The following is a 21,511-nucleotide window of genomic DNA, read 5'->3' as shown; positions in this document are numbered from 1 at the left end:
ATCCACTGTATAAGTACCTGTTTTACTATGAGTACTTCACTGTTTCTTATCGGTTATTGTCTTTCGACTTTAAATGTTTATATATAAACAAAAAAAAAACGTTAAATAAAGAATGTTTAAAAACATAAAACAACATTGTGTCCTCCCTAAGGAGGCAGGGTGAAGTGGCTCACCGGCTGTGAAGCTCCACCCAGGTGGCACAATCCACTAACAATAAAAAACATTTTTTAGCATTTTTCACTGGACCAAGCATTAAGCAGTTTATTATACAGTAAGGCATGCAAACTGCAGAATTTAGACTTTAGAGCTATGTAGAGAAGTCCTCGCACAGAAAGGGGGTGACAGTGTCACTTTAAAACTGTAACCATTGGGGGAGATTTATCAAAGGGTGTAAAATTTAGACTGGTGCAAACTACCCACAGCAACCAATCACAGCTCAGCTTTAGGCAGTGCTGAAAGGAAAGCTGAGCTGTGATTGGTTGCTGTGGGCAGTTTGCACCGGTCTAAATTTTACACCCTTTGATAAATCTCCCCCATTGTGTTGGAGTGAGTTGTGCAATGTGCCAACCAATTTAGACCCAGGAGATGGCAATGCCATAGACCATAGATTTTGTGCAGCTAATACATTGTCCACTCTAGGTAACTCACATAAAAATCCCAGCTCTTCTTGTCAGCTGATGATTCATTCATACATCTGTCCAAAAGGCTCTAAAAGACAAACAAAAAGGCAACAGAATTAACTCCGTCACTTCACAGCCAATGTTCATTTTTAAATATGTAAAACAAGAGTCCGTGGAGTCTCGGTTGCAAATCTCTAAACATGGGATAGCCAGATATCTCCTTGAGTTCAGTGATTTCTGTGTTTTGTTGGTTGATTTGTCATTGCCCTAACTAGCCAGAATCCTGCTCCACACTGACGAGGGGCAAATACTCCGAAACGGCTGTCTGTGGATGGAAGCCTAATACTTGTACCTTGAGTTAGACATTGACAAAAAGGGGCCACCCTGGTATTTCCCTATTTATGTTCCAATACTCGCAACCGAGTGGGACTTAAGGGGCTATTTATCAGGGTGGTGTGGTGCTCTCCCCATCATGGAGGCACCCCATGGCAAAAGGCTAGAGATATCATGTTTTGAGACTCGCAACCGAGACTCCACTGACTCTTGTTTTGCATATTTAAATTTTGGGGGCATCAGTGGAGACTCTTGATTGAGTACTTCATTTTTAGTTTTTTCACTGTTCTCCTTGAGTTCAGTGATTACTGTGTTTTGTTGGTTCAATGTTCATTTTTGCACTTCAATTTTTTCCTCATCATGTTTAAAAAGCCATAGTACTTTCATTTCTTCCCCTACAGACCCATACAAGCCTTTATATTTTGCAAAGCCAATTGTACTTCGTAACGGCTGCTTCATTTTTCCATAAAACGTGCAGTAAAACCAGGGGGGGGGGGATTTTCTTCATGGGGAGTGGGGGTTTAGGGGGGTTGGGTGTCTGGTCTCCTGAATCTCCCGAGTTCCTGTTTTGTCATGGCCCCACAGGAGCTACCTGCTCAGCCAGTGTCCCGCTTCAGTGACTGATTGGCTGAGCGGGCATTTCTGAGTAGGACCATGATGGCACAGGGTGATGCTGCACTGTGGGGGCACAGAACTTTTTTATTATTTTCTCACCACTCCCTTCCCTCCTGGATTTTTCACCTTTGCTCTTAGTAACCCTATAAAGATCTAAATCTGTATAGCCTGGAGAAAAGAAGCAAAGGGGGGATATAATTTAACCGTTTAAATATAATAAAAGCCTTAATAAGGTTCAGAAGAAGTGTTTTAAAAAAGAAACTGAACACAAGAACAAGGGGCCACATTCGAAAATTAGTTGGAGGAAAGATCAGGAGCCCCTTGAGGAAAGGCTATATTACTGAAAGAGTAGTAGATGCTTGGAACAAACTTTGAGCAGATGAGGTAGGAAAATCATAAATATAGATATATCTTAAGATGAAAGTAGAGGAAACACTAGATGGACCAAGTATTTTTTTTTTATTATTGTTTACAGCATATGGAAGTGTAAGGTAACTACAGTAGTTGACTCTTCTCTAATTTTGAATATTTCTGAAATCCCATTATGAAAAGGCCCTTTGTTAATAGCTTCATTTTAGAACCTATCTATCCAAAATATAATGTATGAACTTTTAGTGTAAACAATTACAGACATACTGTACATTTATTTCCATTTGCCAGGTTAAAAAAGAGCACTCACCTTTAGGCTTTCTGGTAGATGATTTACCATTTCCAGAATAGGACACTTAAAGCTAGTAGTGTCTGAAAAAGCCACAAGCACTTCCTCCCACCTATAATAAGACAGAAATAAAATGTAATAATATGTACTGCAATGAGTTCTACAATGTATGTAGAGTTCACAGATATATGATACTGTATACATATTTGCACAGTCTACAATTTGTACTTTCAGAGTGGAGCTAGCAGTCCTGTATTATCCGTTCTCATACAACCTCTTTAAAACATGGCTCCACTATTTGATTCCCCTCTCTATTCATTGTCCAATATGGAACAACCCATTTTAACCTAGAGAGTAAGCTGAAGGAAAGAGTTGGGATTTCTCAGATTTCTATTCTTTTTTTTATGAATTTATAGGTAGCACAGACAGAATCACACTTTTCACCTGTCACTCTGAATTCCAACAAAGACCGCTTCCTTTCTTCCTGCACGAATAGCCTCATGGAGGAAAGAAGCCCCAATTGCATTTAATGTTATAGATCCTCCACTCTCTAGAAGAAGGCCGACAGCCTTGGCATGTCCCTCACGGGCAGCTAAATGTAGAGCTGTGTTCTACATTAGTTAATACAAAAAAAAAAAAAAAAGAAAATGTAAGTACATTGAAAGACATAAAAACAATGAGCCACATTTAACCCTTAAATTAGAAGTCTGGCAGATTATAAAATCCTGCAGCCGGCAGGGGCAGGAGAGAAATTGATTACAAGTACTGACTTACCTCTCCCCGTACCGGCAGTGAGCGGCACACCCAGTCATAGGACCCCCGCCGGAAGGCATTTTCCCCCGAGTTGTGATGGCATCAAGACTTGGGGGAAAAGGCCTGTCCCGGCTGATGGACTGCCCGCTCAGCCAATCAGTGACTGGAGCGACGTCCCGCCCCAGTCACTGACTGGCTGAGCGGCCAGTCCATCAGTTGGGTCGTGAAGTGTCACCACCGGAGAGGGGTAAGTCAGTACATATCAATAATCAATTTTCCCCCGTCTCTGCTGGCTGCGGGATTTTATAAAATGCCAGACTTCTCCTTTAAATGGGCACTGTCATGAAAAAATAAAAAAAATAAAAAAAACTTTTGATATTTCAGAGACACATGTCAAAAGTTTTAATTGATTGGGGTCTGAGTATTAGAACCATGATAGATCAGGAGAACGAACTGGGAGAAGGCTGCATGCTGTGTGTTCACTCCCAGCTCTGTGTCATTTTTCGATCCTGGTTGATCCCATAGAATAACATTTGGCCGTCCAGGTCACATAACAAAGAACTGGGAGAGAACACTCTGCATGCAGACTTCTCCTGGTTCATTCTCCTGATCGGTCCAACCGATTTTTCATGACAGGTACCCTTTAAATTCCCCATAAACTGAAAACCAATGTCGGTGGAGATAGGGGCCGGGTGTTATGGAATAAATTTCATTACAATTGATTATGTATTTTTGATTTGTCTAATATTATGCATTAATCAGTAGTCAAAGATTTTTCTTTCATGTTTACAGCAAATATTGTGAATATTTAAAATGAATCCACAAGTATCATCAGTCTATATGTACTCATCATAATTTTAATCTCCTATGATTAGAGATGAGCAAACCGGTCTGCCCAAATCCGAGTTCAACCCAAACCTTCGGGTTTACTTGGATTTGGGCAAATCAAAAACTTTTACCAGTTTGTTATGTTATGTAACACCCCCTCCTCCAAGGGTTAAGTGAGGATGCAAGAGCTGTGTGTCGGGTCCAGTAAAAAGATAAGACGTGAGCCTAGAAAGGTAATTATAAGTCCCCCCCGACCTCAATAGAAAGAACACCTGCGCAAGAGAGAAGAGGTTAGGTCACTTGGGTCACAGCCCTAATTAACCACCTTAGAGCCAGACTTCAAATTGTTCAGAACAGATTATACCGAATGGTCGACCTAAAAATTTTTGAATGGGACAAGCCAAACTTTTCATGTTTGCTTATTTACAACCATTTGTACTAGCTTTAGAATATGAATGTTCTTTTTAAATATTCTTGATATCCATGTCACATAATCTAAGTGACACGAAAAAACAGAAGAAAAGCTATGCCACAAATAAAGGGTGGCACATCCACAAAGGAGTTAATAATAAATGTGAAATAATGAACTATGTCCTCAAAGCATAAACAATATAGAAATCTTTATTAATGTACAAAGCTACAAGTGCAAGACATACAAGATAAAATCATTTAAAACACACAAAACACACACATGGAACTGTGCAGAGTGAGCACAGACCCAGCAGGCACCCCGACATCTACAATTGTATCGACCCCTTCAATGGCTCATATGATGTTACAGGCTGCTGTACCAAAACCTAACATAAGGTGTGTAGTAAATGTATATGTGAGCCTGTAATCAATAAATGCAAAACAAGAAGTGAGAGAGAGTAAATGTGGCCAAATAAGGCCCGAGCATAAAGGATAGGTATCACCATAGAAGGGAGTCCATGTCGGGGTCCAATAAGCCCCAAGCGTTCCATCTCAACCACAAGACTTTCTCAAAGGGTAATGATATGGTTAACATATGACAAATAAATAGCCCCTGCAATCAAGAAAATTAGGAAGATTGGTATCCACACCTATATAATATTCAATACAATACTTCTCCCATGGAGTAAAACCCGCTCTGCATTCCCAAACATGGCCGCGGCGTCCACAAAGATACTCTGCGCATGTGCACAGCCCTCTAACCACCCCCTCCTCTGTCACGTGAGCGATGACGTGGGAGGAAGCAAACTTTATTCATAACATACAAGAACAATAGCAATCCAGTTGGCTCCATAGAGGAGCATATTCGCCGCGAGTATGCTAGCAATAGGGTTTAACCCCTCAACAACCAACCAAGCCGTTCCTACCAGCAGGACAGCAGGTGTAATTGCATGCTCTCACATAGTTGTATATACAGCGCTGCTCTAGCCAAATGAATAGATCAAATAAACATATTTATTAGTACTCGCAGTAATGGCATGTTTATTGGATCTGTTCATTTGGCTATAGCAGCGCTGTATATACAACTATGTGAGAGCTTGCAATTACACCTGCTGTCCTGCTGGTAGGAACGGCTTGGTTGGTTGTTGAGGGGTTAAACCCTATTGCTAGCATACTCGCGTTGAATATGCTCCTCTATGGAGCCAACTGGATTGCTCTTGTTCTTGTATGTTATGAATAAAGTTTGCTTCCTCCCACGTCATTGCTCACGTGACAGAGGAGGGGGTGGTTAGAGGGCTGTGCACATGCGCAGAGTATCTTTGTGGACGCCGCGGCCATGTTTGGGAATGCAGAGCGGGTTTTACTCCATGGGAGAAGTATTGTATTGAATACTATACAGGTATGGATACCAATCTTCCTAATTTTCTTGATTGCAGGGGCTATTTATATGTCGTATGTTCACCATATCATCACCCTTGAGAAAGTCTTGTGGTTGAGATGGAAAGCGTGGCGCTCATTGGACCCCGACATGGACTCCCTTCTTTGGTGATACCTATCCTTTACGCTCGGGCCTTATTTGGCCACATTTACTCTCTGTCACTTCTTGTTTTGCATTTTTTATTACAGGCTCACATATACATTTACTACACACCTTATGTTAGGTTTTGGTACAGCAGCCTGTAACATCATATGAGCCATTGAAGGGGTCGATACAATTGTAGATGTTGGGGTGCCTGCTGGGTCTGTGCTCACTCTGCACAGTTCCATGTGTGTGTTTTGTGTGTTTTAAATGATTTTATCTTGTATGTCTTGCACTTGTAGCTTTGTACATTAATAAAGATTTCTATATTGTTTATGCTTTGAGGACATAGTTCATTATTTCACATTTATTATTAACTCCTTTGTGGATATGCCACCCTTTATTTGTGGCATAGCTTTTCTACAGTTTTTTCGTGTTATATTCATTGTTTATGCCATGCTGGGTAGAGCACCCCGTATTAGTTATCCATTTATTTGAGTAGTGCCTTGTTCTTTTTGTTTGATTAACATAATCTAAGTGATATTTTGTGTCTAAATGACATTGTATATTATGAACACCTTTAGGCCGGCTTCACACCTACGTGAAACACCAGCCGTTCTGTGACCCATCCGGGTCACAGAACAGCCGGTGTTAGTGAATATCATCCCAGTCACTACTGCAGTACTGGCCCGATGATCTTCATTTGTGCTGAATTGGGATATGGGCGCATCCCAATTCACCATTGAACACAATGGAGAGTATGGCCGGAGGCGCACTTTCCATTGTGTGACCTCTCAGGCTTGTGCGCCCGCTATTCAATGAAACTTAAGACAATGGGGTGGGATTATGTATTCTGTATGTGCCACATTTTTGTGATCTTGTGTGCCAAAGTTTGGTGCCCAGCAGGTACCTGTCATTTACTATTGCTGTACACTATTTGAGCGTTTAATTTTCAAAGATGTTTATGTGTAGAACTTTTGCTTCCGAAAAGGGGAAATGGCTAGAAAGATGTAGGTGTTCCCAAAAATTTAATGAAAAAAGGTTTACTTTTTCCTTGTCCACTTTATCAATGAGTGAAATAGAAGTATCCAGGAGAACCTTGATGGTGCGGGTGTAGCCTCCAAAAGCTGCATAATGTAAACCTGTCCATCCACGATAGTCACTGAAAGCCAATAAAAGATAAACAGTATTAGTGCTATACTACATACCTATATTACATCCTTTTTTTTCTAAAATAGTTAGAAGAATTTCATTAAAAAAAAAAAAAAAGGCCTTGCTTTTCTGGCCTTAACAAGGCAACCCCCTGTGGCAGAATGATGATGAGAATGAACCACTATTCTTTCCAAGGGATGTCTAAGAGAATACTACCTAATAAGCCCACAGAAGGATGGGAGAGGTAGACTTCATTCACATTTGGCTCTTTCCTTTGGAGTTTTCCTACCTTAACAGAAGAGCTCCCTTTTTGAGTAACAAAAAAACTATTCGGTCATGACCATTTTCCGCAGCCAAATGAAGAGGCGTCATTCCTTTTTCATCTGCATCATTGAGAAGCGTGGCATCCGGCACAAATCTTAAGAGCCGCTCACAGGTATTGTAACGCCCGTAGCTTAAATAAGAAACAAAAAATATAGAAAGTACATAAAGTATTCAATCAATGCGAACCGAGCCTTAAAATAACATGATCTGTTCTGTATTTTTAAAAACTATATTATAATTTATTCAATGTATTTAAAAAAAGATGAGTAACATTGACATTAGATGGTATTAGTTATAGAATACTGATTGGGAGGTACAGCCTATATAACTGTCATGAGCTGTAGTTACAATTATGGGGGTAAATATAGTCAACAAGCTTGTTGCTAAACAGGACTCATGGCTGTAATTTTGAGGCCAAAATACAACTGTATTTTTAATATGTCAATGAGCAACCGGCAATTGATTTTATAATTACAGCCATTATTTTATAGTGGTAGCTGTAAATTATGATGAATTTTAAAGGCCGTCATAATAATAAAAAAAAAAATGTGTTTTTTTTAGTCTAGTCTAAAACAGATGTAACTAAGGCTATGGCTGTTTAGCGAAATAGACAGATTCTAACAATGATTATGATCATTATTAGCAGGCATCTATTTAAAGTGACTCTGTACCCACAATCTAACCCCCCCAAACCGCTTGTACCTTCGGATAGCTGCTTTCAATCCAAGATCTGTCCTGGGGTCCATTTGGCAGGTGATGCAGTCATTGTCCTAAAAAACAACTTTTAAACTTGCAGCCCTTGCCAAACGAGAGTATCTGTGCCCTGACTTTGCACCACCCCTCCGTACCTCCTCCCCACCCTCTTCATCATTAGGAATGCCACTGAAACATTTACTCCTGCCTGAACATTGCACAGGTCCTTAACAATCCAGCCCATGTGCCGGGCTAACACAGCTGATGAATAGGAGACAATCTGCCTGGAGCATTCCTAATGATGAGGAGGGTGGGGAGGAGGGACAGGGAGGTTGTGCCAGCCTAAAGCATACACAATCTAGGCCACGGCCGTTGGGCACGGGGCTGCCAATTTAAAAGTAGTTTTTTAGGAAAATGACTGCATCACCTGCCGAACGGACCCCAGGGCAGATCTTGGATTAAAAGCAGCTATGTGACAGTAAAGCGTTTTGTGGGGTCAGATTGTGGGTACAAAGCCGCTTTAACGAGACTACCGTCTTCACCTGATATGTTACCTAAATGGGAGCATAGTCTTAATTTTACAGTCTAAGTTTATGGCTATATTCCAGCCATGGGACAAATACTTTGAATATTGAGAAATCCAGGATCCGCCGACTGTCAGGTTTTCAAAATCCCTACACGTCAGGGTTTTTGTTTCCCAAACAACTAGATTTATTGATTCCGATTGTCCTTGTATTTGGCAGTTTTTTTCAAATGTTACAAATGGATTTGTAGAATCCAATACCATTTCTTTAGTAAATGTATCAGTTATAATATTTTTTAAAAGGACACAAAATCATAGGTGAGTAGTTTTTCCATGATTTTTGTGGCGCAAAAAGTGAATAAATGTGGGGAAACCAAATCAAAAAAACACATAAGGAAAAACTAGTAAAAATGGCAATTTGATAATGAAATGACGCTAGTAAATTAGGAACATACTCCCTTTTTTAAACTATTAAAAGTCCGCTACAGTACAACATACAAAACATATAGAACATACAAAGCGGCAAAGTGCAGAGCTGATCTTTTATTCTTGGTCTTGGAATACAGTGAAACATTCAGTCCAAGTAGATTGTTCACAGAATTAGGAACACCATGGCGGCAGGCGTAATGTAGCGGAGTGCAGCCATCTGCATCTTCATCACTTACAAGGTTCTTAACATCTTCCCGCTAAAGAAAAAGAAAAATGGGAGGAAAAGTACACAGTAACAGATAATAGCAAGAGTTTGCTATAGCCTTACAAATATCCAAACAGTATCTTCATTTACTTTTCTTTTTAAATCTAGTTCCCAAATTGTTGCAGATTTATATAGCTCCCATTGAACCCATTAAGTACCAAGCTCTCTCTTGTGGCAACTGCATGAAACTACAATTTTGCCATATAAACTGCATCAGCCATTTCAAAAGAAATGTAAAACTCTATATGGTTTTGTTAAATTAACCCTTGAAAGTACTGACAAGGTGATTTAAAGCGATTCTGTACCCACAATCTAACCCCCCAAACCGCTTGTACCTTTAGATAGCTGCTTTTAATCAAAGATCTGTCCTGTGGTCCGTTCGGCAGGTGATGCAGTTATTGTCATAAAAAAACACTTTAAAACTGTCAGCCCCGTGCCCTTTGTCCGTGGCTTAGTTTGTGTATGCATTAGGCTAGCACAACCTCTCCATTCCAAAAAACTACACAGGTGCCTTAACGGTCCAGCCCATGTGCCATCCTCTCACAGCTGATGCATAGGAGGCAATCTGCCTGGAGCATTCCTAATGATGAGGAGGGCGGGGAGGAGGGACAAAGAGGGTGTGCCAGCCTAATGCATACACAATGTAAGCCATGGCCAAAGGGCACGGGGCTGCCAGTTTAAAAGTTGTTTTTTATTACATTAACTGCATCACCTGCCGAACGGACCGCAGGACAGATCTTGGATTAAAAGCAGCTATCTGAAGGTACAAGCAGTTTGGGGTGGGCAGATTGTGGGTACAGAGTCGCTTTAAGTGTTCTTGCTACTGTTTGAGCCACTGGGAGCCCTGTCCATAGTGCACAACCGTTAATTATTCTCTTCATTTTTTGGGACAGGGCCAGAACTGGGCTGTTTGCCAGTGTTACACACATGCTATTTGTTATACACCACCCAGACCATTGCTTTTAGAGCAGAGTGGTGGTCTTTAACCCAGAAAACAAGCTGTCAACAATGGGAGGGAAAGAGCGGCATATCAGGAGGAGAAGGAAAGTTTGCTAAATGAATGCATTTGCAAAAATATTTCACAAGATAAGCCCTACAAGTGGTAGTTGAGATGGAAATACCCCTTTAAGACCGGAACTAAAGAAGTCACAGCTATCATGTCCTGGAACTTACTCTGTGATGGTGCGTTCACACCTACAGGATCTGCAGCTGATTTTCTGCAGCAGATTTCATTTAAATAACTGAACACAGCATCAAATCTGCTGCAGATCCTGTAGGTGTGAACGCACCCTAACAGGGTATACGAGAAATCAGTGGAAGCAACCAAGCCCACAGGACCTGAACCATGAGAAGTTGTGGGCTGTTGTAGGCTATGTTCCCACAACATCTAATAGCGGCCATAATTAATGATCTTTAATGTTGGCCGTCATTATAAGAAAAACGCCAGTTTTCCACCTAAAAAAGATTTTGTGGGAACATCAAATTCAAAACACAGTATGTACCTGTAGAAATTCTTCACTGATGTTCTTTAAACCTCCTGGCTGCAGTACTGTGAGGTGAAGAAAATTTCTTCCATAATTATCGGTCAGCTTTACATCAGCTCCTAAAATAGGATCCAAAAAAATTATAATCTTTCAGAGTTTTGTTTCTTTCTTTTTTTTCTTGTAAAATTTCTGCTCATTACTTAGATGTTTAGGAAATACAGAAAGACAGTTTTGATGCATAAGGTTTCCTTCAGTTTAATATATTTTCCTCATGGACCAAGACGAAGCGCGTGTCACCGGGAAACGGCAGTTACCTTTATTTTAGTCTGTTGAAAGGTTGACATAAAGAAGTTTTAGGGAGGTTGTGATGTTTTCTTTTTTAAGAAGCAATCCCACAAAGAGTTTCCTACTGACCCATTACTGAACTATAATAGATAGAAGTATGTTGAATTTAAATAATAAAGTCCATTCTAGTACCTCAACCATGTACTCATCACTAAGACCATAATAAAGGGAGGAATCATCAGGGCCAGAATATTATACTGTGTAACCTGCACAGTGTTTTTTAAAAACATTGCCATTTGCACCCTCATTGAGATTTGCACCATGCCTTTGTTGTACTAGTTTATGCACACATAGATCCCTGGTGAACTGCATTAATATTAGCTGCAAAACTTGCTGGGATCAGAATCAGGCATGTTTTGCTTTAAGCCCCTCTTGGTAGCAATGCAGTACATGACTGCTGATGTTTGGGCCCTCTGAATATCTATGATTATCTCACTGCACACTAGTACTAGTACTGATCCGTTTTGACTGTGGGAATAAAACATTTTATTTGGCCTGTATGAATACACTATACTGTCTGAAATGCTTAAGGTTGATTATTTTGTAAGTATGTACAATATTTTGATATTTTTATAATTTCACTGGGTAGCTTTGTCATGTGTGTAAGAAAATGTAAACTAATTTTTAAAGGAGAAGTCCAGCAAAATTTTTTATTTAAGCATTGTATTGCCCCTAAAAAGTTATACAAATCATCAATATACACTTATCACAGGAAATGCTTATAAAGTGGTTTTTTTCCTGCACTTACTACTGCATCAAGGCTTCACATCCTGAATAAAATGGTGATGTCACGACCGGACTCTCAGAGCTGTGCAGACTGTGGCTGTTGGAGAGGATGATGGCAGGGGGATGCTCAGTGTCCCTCCAGTGCCCTGTGTCCCTCAGTGTCCCCCTGCCATCATCCTCTCCAGCAGCCACAGCCCGCACAGCTCTGGGCATCGGGTTGTGACATCAACATTTTATCCAGGAAGTGAAGCCTTGATGTATTTGTAAGTGCAGGGAAAAAAGCACTTTTTAAGCATTTCCTGTAATAAGTGTATATTGGTGATTTGTATAACTTTTGGGGGGCAAAACAATACTATAATAAAACATTTTGCCGGACTTCTCCTTTAAGTGGCTACATGTCAGTTATATTGTTTATTTGGGATTTGTTGGCCAAATGCAACTGACCCAGTTGATTTTTTGTGTAGCAATGTTGATTGACGTCCATCAATTAGATTTATTGAAATTTTATACAATCTCATGTATGCACAAGAAGTTAGTTTCTCAGTTTATTCTTATGGGAATGCATGAATAAAGAAACTGACTTCCTGAAGACACATTAAGTGTTGGGCTCCATTCACATGGAGCAAAACTGTCGGAATCCCGCCAGCCTCCCTGTGAAAATGACAGTCTAGATCATTTCAGCCAGATGACTGGCGGAACCAGCTGTCAGTCAGCTGATTGCAACAACAAACACCTTATGACGATTGGCTGGGACGGTTGTCAGGGATGCTGTCGGCAAGGGGCTGGTTGCACGTTTCAGCAGCAGTACGGGCCGGGCATGCAGATTATTTTCTAACATAAGACTCTGAAGAATTCAGCAAGTATCAGTGATGATCATGTAATACAGATAAAGGCTATGTTCACAGTATTTCTGTCAGTCTTTTGGTCCGTCTTTATTCAACCAAAACCAGGAATGGATTGAAAACTGCAAATGTTTCCATTATAATTATGCCCTGTTAGTTCCACTCCTGGTTTTGGTTGAAAAACTACTGAACAAAAGACTGACAGAAGTATTATGTGTGAACATAGCCATGGGATATGTTCCCACTTCGGGAACATATTTGTCAAAGATAGCTGTCTCTTGATATATGTATATGTATATATACGTCTTGATATAGACGGACGTAATATAGACGTTCGCTAATAATGATAATGATCAATATTAGGCCCGTCTATATAACAAGATGGCTGCCTTTGCCCAATATGTTACTGAAGTGGGATCATAGTCAAAGAATGTAAGTGAGCCGATAACTCTGCAATAATGGCAACAGTAACAACTACCTGTTACTTCTATTCACCTTGTATAGGTTATTAATGGGCAGAAGATAGATCTTTTTGTGGTTCTGGTTTTTTAAAGCATAATTCATTCATCAAAACAGTTATTTAATATCAAACTCGCCAGATTTGGTCTTATAATGCCAGATGGCTAAGTGTTTGACATGTACCTTTTTCAAGAAGTAAATTTACAATCTTCCAAGAAGAACACGAAGTAGCCATCAAAAGAGGAGTGCGTGATTCATTATCCACACTGTCAATATTTGCTCCCTGTAAATATAAGAAGAATGTGAGCACAAAGTGTAGTCTATAGCATGTAAAGCTATAATAACTACAACCAATGGAAAAGCCATCACCTGTGGTCACAGACTAATGGTTCTGCATTGCACCCCTATAGTATTATACATCTGCAAAGTCAAACAGTAAAACATGAATAGCGGAAAATCAGTGAACTACAACAGGAGGGTTATTTGATAAGTGAAGAGATACATGGACCACGTGCCTATTAGCCAATGTATGAAAAGTAAATATTTTGATAGGTTCAAGGTCCTCTATAAAGCTCTGTGTGAGGAAAATTTTCTATTTCAATGTGTTAATTAGAAAAAACAACATAATATAGAGATGGTCGGCACTACAGTCTCCTCTATCAACGGGCTCCGCTGGGAGTAAGGTCCGGAGGTGAAGGCTTTTAGAAATAGTCTAAAAGATAAACCATTATGAAGCGGAGAAAAACATCATCCAACATTTTCAGCTCTTTGATCCAGTCTTAAAAAAGCAACAGACAGAGTGAGCACATACAGCGGGCAGACAACAAAGAGTTAATGGTAACAGCTTCTTTCACGCTCTTGCGCTTCTGGTGGTCCGCAGAAGTGCAAGAGCGTGAAACAGGCTGTACCATTGACTGCTTGGAGTCTCCTCGCTGTATGTCCTCACTATGTCTCTTGCTTTTTTAAGACTGGAATAAAGACCTGAAAATGTTGCATGGTGAGTGCGGGTTGTGTTTTTTCTCTGCTTCATATTGGTTTATTAGAAAAAATAAGCCTTAATTCTTGTAGCCTCAATAATCATGGCAACACATGAAATTATGGATAGCAAAAAGCCGATCTAATATTACAAATGTGCCCGGAGGCAGAACATCAATATTTACTGCATGGATGGAAAACTGATGACATACTGACAGTATACATACACCCACATTAAAGGGCTGTGTTATAAGTGTGTCATTGGGACAGGTCGGGTCCAATTTACAGCGGCTTGCTGTAAAGCATTTCACTGAATGCTGTTAAAACCATTTAAAACAAGATAAGAGCCCCCATAATAATGTACAAAAAAAGAAAAAAAAATACAATCAGTAAATTGAAACCGATTACAAATAAAAGAACATGTTACAGTATTTGGCTCTAATCTGAATCTAACCCTGTTGGTGCTAAATGGCAAAAGGTTACATCATTTCCTCTCAACATACATAGAAGGACTATCAACCGTACAGTATCCACTAAGAAGATAACACTCCTGTGGCATAAGTGTGATGCTTAGCTACATTATCTTTCAATTGTCTTATCCAAACAGAACAGGTAGTGTTATAGCTTTATAATGGAAGAATACATGGTTCTGAATGAATACATGTCTGTGTTGCAAATAGACACAGTTGTTCAATGTACTCTATGAACTATGATGTTTCCTAGTAATATGAACTGTGCAGCTTATCATGCTTATCAGGGTAATAAGGACCCATTTCTGCATCTGTATAACAGCAGAAAGTTCCAATGTGACCATAGATCTAAGGACCCAAGTGGCCAGCATTGTGAGGCTACATGTTATTAGTTCTGGTCATTAGACCACAGTAAGACCAGGATTTGTGGCCATAATATGAATGCACAAATGTGCCAGCATTGTGCTTAGGTGACATTGGCCCTAGGCCCTAGTCAGCACATGTTTTGGGGGTATGTCACTGGTACATTGGTATATGTCAGGTAGTTCACTACAGAATACAATTAGTCTATTTTTTCAAGCATATACTTGAGGGTCTCAGAACTGCATTCCAGAAAATAAAAATTATATTTTATATATATTTATTCAGTTATATAACTTTGTAATACATCCTAATTTAAGTGAATGTACTAAAAGAGCAAAGGAGGTGGAATTTCCGGCTGAGCCCGTGCTGCAAGCTCTGCTTGAATTTCTACCTGTCCTGCCTGTCCTACTGAATAGGAAGCCTCGTGCGCCCCCCGGCTCTCCACCAAAAGAATTGACTCTGTTTGAAATTCCCCCTCTTTTGCTCTGTGTGAATGGGACCTAAAGGCATTATTCCATGGAACGATTATCGGCAGTATTCAGCCAATATCGGCGGTTACGGCCGATAATCGTCCTGTGGAATAAAAGACAGCGATCAGCCGACATCTTTCATGTCTTCTGATCATTGCAGCCGTTTGTCTTTCAACCATGTTAAAAAACAAACGACTCTGATAGCAGCGATCAGCTGCCGTCACTCCGTGGAATAGAAGGGCGGGCAGCAGACCGTCTCTATCCTCTATGGGCTGCCCGGACGATCTAGCGATCACCCAGGCAGCCCCGCCGCGTGTAATAGCGGTGGCAGCGAGTGGGGAACGAGCTGACAGCGCTCGTTTGCTCCCCACAGTCGGCCCATGTAATAGGGCCTTAAGACCAACTACACAAATATTCTACCACAGTAAAATTGATAAGAACCTAAACTAATAATGAGTGTGATATCCAGAACTTAAAAGGGTATTTAGAGACATGATTTTCATTTCTCTGCTGTATAATTCAGGAATGTTTACTCTGCCATTGATTTCCTTATTACCTGTGACCAGGCTTGCTGCCATAACTAAAGGTTTTAGCCATTAAGTGTTAACTTTATGGAAGGACACGGAATGAATGAAGCAGTGTAATAGATAGCAAACAATGTCTCATTTATTATAGCGTTTATTAGAAATGTAGTTACCATTGATAATAAATAGTCTGCCAGCTCCACATGATCAAACAGGCAGGATCTGCAGGGGAACAATATAAGTTACAGTTCATTATTACAAGCAAATACTTCTATAGCATTTATACTATGAAAGGGCCTTTATATGGTATGCCCCAGATTTTTCCTGAGGTGCTCACCTCTACACATAATAAAATAATAAAACACACATAATACTCTTGTAATAATACATTGTAATATAACCTGCAGACTGCATTCAAAATTGTACCCCTGAATGTTGATCTTGGGTCTCAGAACGGGCAGGTTTTACATCCTCGACCAGGTATTTTTTGAGGAAGTACCTATGTGGCAGGACTGAATTGGTGGATCTGTAGGTTCTCCTATGCTACCCTATCTGGGGGTGGAATACAATAGATGGACAGAAGCTGAGCATATACATATATATATATATATATATATATATATATATATATATATATATATATATTATTTTACCTATTTATTTTTTCTCATGGCTTGATTTATATTTAGGAAACCAAATGGTTTTAAGGGAACCTGTTATAGGATAAGTTCACACTATGTATAGTATAAATTTAACGGCTGTAGTTGCAGGTTTGCAACCACAGCCGTTATTTAATGAATTTACCTATCACATTCATTATGATGGAATTCTGGCCACAGTGTATACACACTGTATACACTCCGGGTGGGATTCCTTGCAGCCGCACCAAAGACTGACATGTCAGTTTTGGGCAGCCGCTATTCATTGAATAGCAGCTGCACAAGACTGACAGAGCAGACAATGTAAAGTGAGGGTCCGGCCATACTTTACATTGTCGGGTATGGTTATTTGGAATGCAGGAACACACGAATGCGCCCGCATCCTAATTAAAAAGAAATAAAGTTCATCCGATCAGTATTGCAGTAATGGCCGGGATGAACTTCTCTGACCCCGGTAGTTCTGTGACACGGCCATGTCACAGAAAGGCCGGTGTCATGCTGGTGTGAATCACTGGTGGATCCTTCCTACCCCAGCAGCCTTGACTGATAGGTCACTCCCTGTTTGATATATAGAGGGATCTGTCAATCAAGGTTGGTAAAGCGGAGAGAAACTGCTGGGGACCGCTCCAAACAAAGGTTCCTATTAAATATGACTGTTCCACTAAGGTTGTATTTATTTGTACACATCAATATCAGGTAGGATGCAGTGAGTCACCAGCAGTCATACCTCATTATATAATCCTCACTGACAAATATTATTTAATATTCAACATCAATCATATTGTAAATCACATCCTAGAGCAGCCAAATGTTACTAATCCACAAAATGTCAGATGGTAATCATAACCTACGCCTTAACGGTAAATACAGGAACTATTTAGAAGAAGGTTACAGTACTCTTATAACCACAGTGCTTAAAGGGATATTAGGGGATGCTGCAAGTAAAGGTTATTCTTATAGTACAGCGAAAAGTTATTCATGTTTCTGTATCAATTCACTGTATAGCCATTCAAAACCCTCACTGTCTGCTTAGGAGAATAAAGAAATCTTGGTCATGTGATGAAAATCATGGAAAGTAAATAAATAAATCATACTTAAAAATAAATTTAAAGTTTCAGCTTTATTTGCAGAAAGCACAAAATCCTGTTAAAGGGGAGCTCTGGCAAAAAAGTCTTTTAAATCAACTGGTTTCAAAAAGTTATATAGATGTGTATTTTACTTCTATTTAAAAATCTCCAGTCTTTCAGTACTTATCTGCTGCTGTATGTCCTGCAGGAAGTGGAGTATTCCTTACAATCTGACACAGTGTTCTCTGCTGCCACCTCTGTCCATGTCAGGAACTGTCCAGCGTAGTAGCAAATCCCCATAAAAAAAACCTCTCCTACGCTGTACAGTTTCTGTCACGGACAGAGGTGGCAGCAGGGAGAACCGTGTTACACTGGAAAAAATATATCACTTTCTGCAGAACATACAGCATACAGAATTCCTGTGTTTGGTCTCTTTTTTAATAGAGAAAAGACCAAAAATCAGCACGGAGGAAGCATTGACCACAGTTTGACCATATGTATAATGTTGATTTATACATAAAAAAAAATAAAATAAAATAAAGCATGTATATTGTAAAACTCCTTGCAATCACAACCCCTGTTGATTTGTTAAAGACATTTTTTTGCAACAGGTACACTTTAATATTGCAACTCCATGTGTAATAACAAAGAGGAGGACAGAAGAAGCAGATGGTGAGCAGGAAGGTACAATCTATTCTCATCTCTGAACACATTGAAACCATAAAGTTAATGAGTTCATGTTATGTACGTTCAGTTCTTAACCTGCAGGCATATCTGGGAACATTCCCGTTACTATTTTTTGTTTATGGCTTGATTTTATACCAGGAATATAATTTCATTAATTTTTTTTTTACTTTGTAATATAAATGTATTAAAATAAAAATATAGTTTTTACTATTTACTTATTCAGTTCTGTTGACACATGGGATTGGGGGGGGGACGCAGGCCCCTCTGCTGCCACCAACATTTGTGTCGGGAATAGAGATGAGCGAACCGCGTTCGGGTTCGAGTCCATCCGAACCTGAACGTTCGGCATTTGATTAGCAGGGGCTGCTGAACTTGGATAAGGCTCTAAGGTTGTCTGGAAAACATGGATACAGCCAATGACTATATCCATGATTTCCACATAGCCTTAGGGCTTTATCCAACTTCAGCAGCCACCGCTAATCAAGTGCCAAAAATTCGGGTTCAGATCGACTAGAGCATGCTCGAGCTTCGCTCATCTCTAGTCTGGAACTGCAGGGCTATCTAAGCCCTGCAGTTCCTGATTCCCTGCTCTGATCAAGCGCTGCTGCACATCACTATGCAGAGAAGGGTCCCATTCCCCCTGTGTACTGTATATTCTTACCACAGTTACCATGGGAGGCTGTCTGACACAATCGCTATGTCTCTTTACAACAATGAAGTTATCACTGCTTGCTCTGCTTCTAGCTTCTAGCACAGTAAGCGGTGATAGCAATGCAACGGCAGCCACACACAGCAATTGTGTCTGTCAGTCTCCCCTGAGTACTGTGTATAAGAATATACAGTATACAGGGGGAACAGAACTCTGTTCTGTATAGCTCTGTGCATCAGCCCTTGAGCATAGCAGGGGATCATGAATTGCAGGACTTATATAGTAGAGATGAGCTGAACTTTCAGACTTTCGGTCCGAAAGCCGCTCACTCCAGTGCGATGCCTGGGATCCCGGGTGCATAGTTGCGTTCCTGGAAATCTGTGGCCGGGATCTTCAAGGGAATTCAAGATGCATTCCCTGGAAATCCAGGGAATGCACTTGAATTCCCTGGAAGATCCTGCCCGCAGATTCCCGGGAGTGCAACTATGTACCCGGGATCGCAGGCATACTAATTGAGCAAAGGTGCCGTCGGACCAAAAGTCAGACGGTTCGCTCATCCCTATTATATAGCCCAACAGTTCCCAAGACAAATGTTGGAGGTAACAGAGGGGGCCTAGTCAATGGAAGTATATATGTAAGTAAAAAAAACAAACTATACATTCATTTTAATAAAAATATATTATAAAGTATTAAAGCAGTGTATGAGCACAAAAAATATATATATATTTGGAGTCCTCTTTTCCGCATTGAAATCTGCTGCGATATTCCATACTGTTAGCCACGGCCTACTTAACTCAGCATCTGCCAGGCTTACAAGCAAATACCGTATATTACCCGTCCTGCTGCGGTGGGAAAGGGCACTGGTTGGCTGAGCAGAAGGGTAGTACCCTGGGAACTGGAGAAGCAAGCTGGAGTGCAAACAGGTAACATATTTGCTTGTTAGTCCGGCAGATGCTGAGTTAAAGGGGTTGGCCACTTTACAGTAAAATAGTTCAGTGTACAGTTTTAGTAAGTGTATTCACTGTATATACTGACAGCAGATCCCTGTGTACCCCATAGAGCTAAAATCACACATCCCTCCTCCAGGCTGTGCTGCCCTACTCTATGGTGAATCTGTCCATAAGATTGCTGACATGGAGGAGCATGTGACCATGCCCCCGCCCCCAGTGTGCTCCATAGGCATGTACAGGCTCAGTGATGGACACAGGGGGTGGGGCATGGTCACATGCTCCTCCATGTCGTCCATCTTATGGACAGCCTCACCACAGAACAAGGAAGCACAGCCTGGAGGAGGGTAATCTGATTTTAGTCTGAGGTAAACAGGGAGCTGCTGTCAGTATATACAATGAGTAATCTTACTAATACTGTACACTGAACTATTTTACTATAAAGTGGCCAACCCCTTTAAGTAGGCCATGGCTACATTCTCGCAGCGGAATAAAAATGCAATGTGAGAATTTAGAGCGATAGGCCATAACAGTACACAGCATAGCAACAGATATGGTACATGTAAAGGCACTCTCAAACATAATAAAATTTTACCGTAATTTGAATTAAAAATTACATTAAAATATTAAGAAACATCTGCAGCAATTCTTGCCATCGTATTAATAGGAAGGTCATTTGATTAGTTTTTATAATTATATTTGAGAACCTTGAAAATTTGACTGTATACATTGTTTTTAAGCTTCCTTACTTATGAAGTGGAGTTTCGTTGTTTCCATCTGGCAAATCCAGAATGTTGTTTTCCCCGGTGTATGATGCTATCATAAATTTCACTATCTCAGTTGCTCCTTGCGTGGCAGCAAAGTGAAGTGGGGTGGCATTATCAATCTGGGAATAAATACAAGTAACATTTCATTAACATGTGACGATAGCACAATAGGGCAAAGGGCAGTGACTGTAATGGTGACCATACACATGGAATAGCTGCAGCTGAGAATTTATTCAGCTGTGTGCGAGCTGTTCTCTCCATCCCTCCATCCTCCACCCTTCCTTTCAAGACCGCTCATGTAAACAGTGTGCCTAGCTCGCTATTTTTGGCGGGAAGATTAATCACAGTAAGGTCACATGTAACTTGACCTCAAATGAACTCTTCCACATAACCTAGTGCAGAGACAGGCAGCCAGGGACACTGTTTACATGAGCCGGGGGCAATAGAGGGAGACAGAGTGAACAGCTCAGACACAGTTTTCTGTGCCTTTAGCAGAAATTGGCAGGCCCAAAATTGGGGGACAGAAACAGAAAAGTTGATTACATGTATGGAATGAATTGTTAATCTCTAGGAGGGGGGATGATTCATCATGTATTTTACTTGAGAGGAACGACCCTTCAAATTGGGCTAATTTCAGTCCAAAACAGGTTGACAATATGTCACTGGAAGCCAAGGCTAGTATTTTTCTCATGACAGCCTTAGTATTACATGATAGCTAGTGTATGTTATTGTATCTTGTAAGTTATAAATGTATCCCTTCAGGGGGATTGGCCAGAAGAAACTCTAAGTACCAAATTCTGTAACTGGTTACATAATCTGTCTCAGCCAAATTTATTATTCCAGGAGCAATTAAAAGTATTTTCCTGGCAAAGAAATCTGTTGCTAAATCAAATTATCAAGCAAACACTAATAGCTTTCTAATACAGAGCTTTCTTCCTAAAGTAGCATACTTCA

At 40.3% G+C, this 21,511-nt stretch overlaps 1 protein-coding gene across 3 annotated transcripts in view; it reads right to left on the bottom strand.

The window, feature by feature from the left end:
• The window catches only part of TRPA1 (transient receptor potential cation channel subfamily A member 1), an 80,483-nt gene that overhangs the window by 25,203 nt on the left and 33,769 nt on the right, over positions 1-21,511 (bottom strand). For all 3 annotated transcript variants that reach the window (XM_069957472.1, XM_069957474.1, XM_069957473.1), the window contains 10 exons: positions 20,540-20,676; positions 15,955-16,003; positions 13,163-13,262; positions 10,626-10,726; positions 8,946-9,115; positions 7,179-7,343; positions 6,785-6,899; positions 2,671-2,837; positions 2,248-2,338; positions 649-708 (listed from right to left, as the gene is read on the bottom strand). In XM_069957472.1, coding sequence (XP_069813573.1) covers positions 649-708; positions 2,248-2,338; positions 2,671-2,837; positions 6,785-6,899; positions 7,179-7,343; positions 8,946-9,115; positions 10,626-10,726; positions 13,163-13,262; positions 15,955-16,003; positions 20,540-20,676 — 1,155 coding nt within the window. The remainder of the gene's footprint in view (positions 1-648; positions 709-2,247; positions 2,339-2,670; positions 2,838-6,784; positions 6,900-7,178; positions 7,344-8,945; positions 9,116-10,625; positions 10,727-13,162; positions 13,263-15,954; positions 16,004-20,539; positions 20,677-21,511) is intronic.

Source organism: Dendropsophus ebraccatus, chromosome 2 (genome assembly GCF_027789765.1).
Source record: "Dendropsophus ebraccatus isolate aDenEbr1 chromosome 2, aDenEbr1.pat, whole genome shotgun sequence".
Taxonomy (NCBI): domain Eukaryota; kingdom Metazoa; phylum Chordata; class Amphibia; order Anura; family Hylidae; genus Dendropsophus; species Dendropsophus ebraccatus.
The sequence above is the reverse complement of the archived record's forward strand: the minus strand, read 5'-3'. Positions and strand labels throughout refer to the sequence as shown.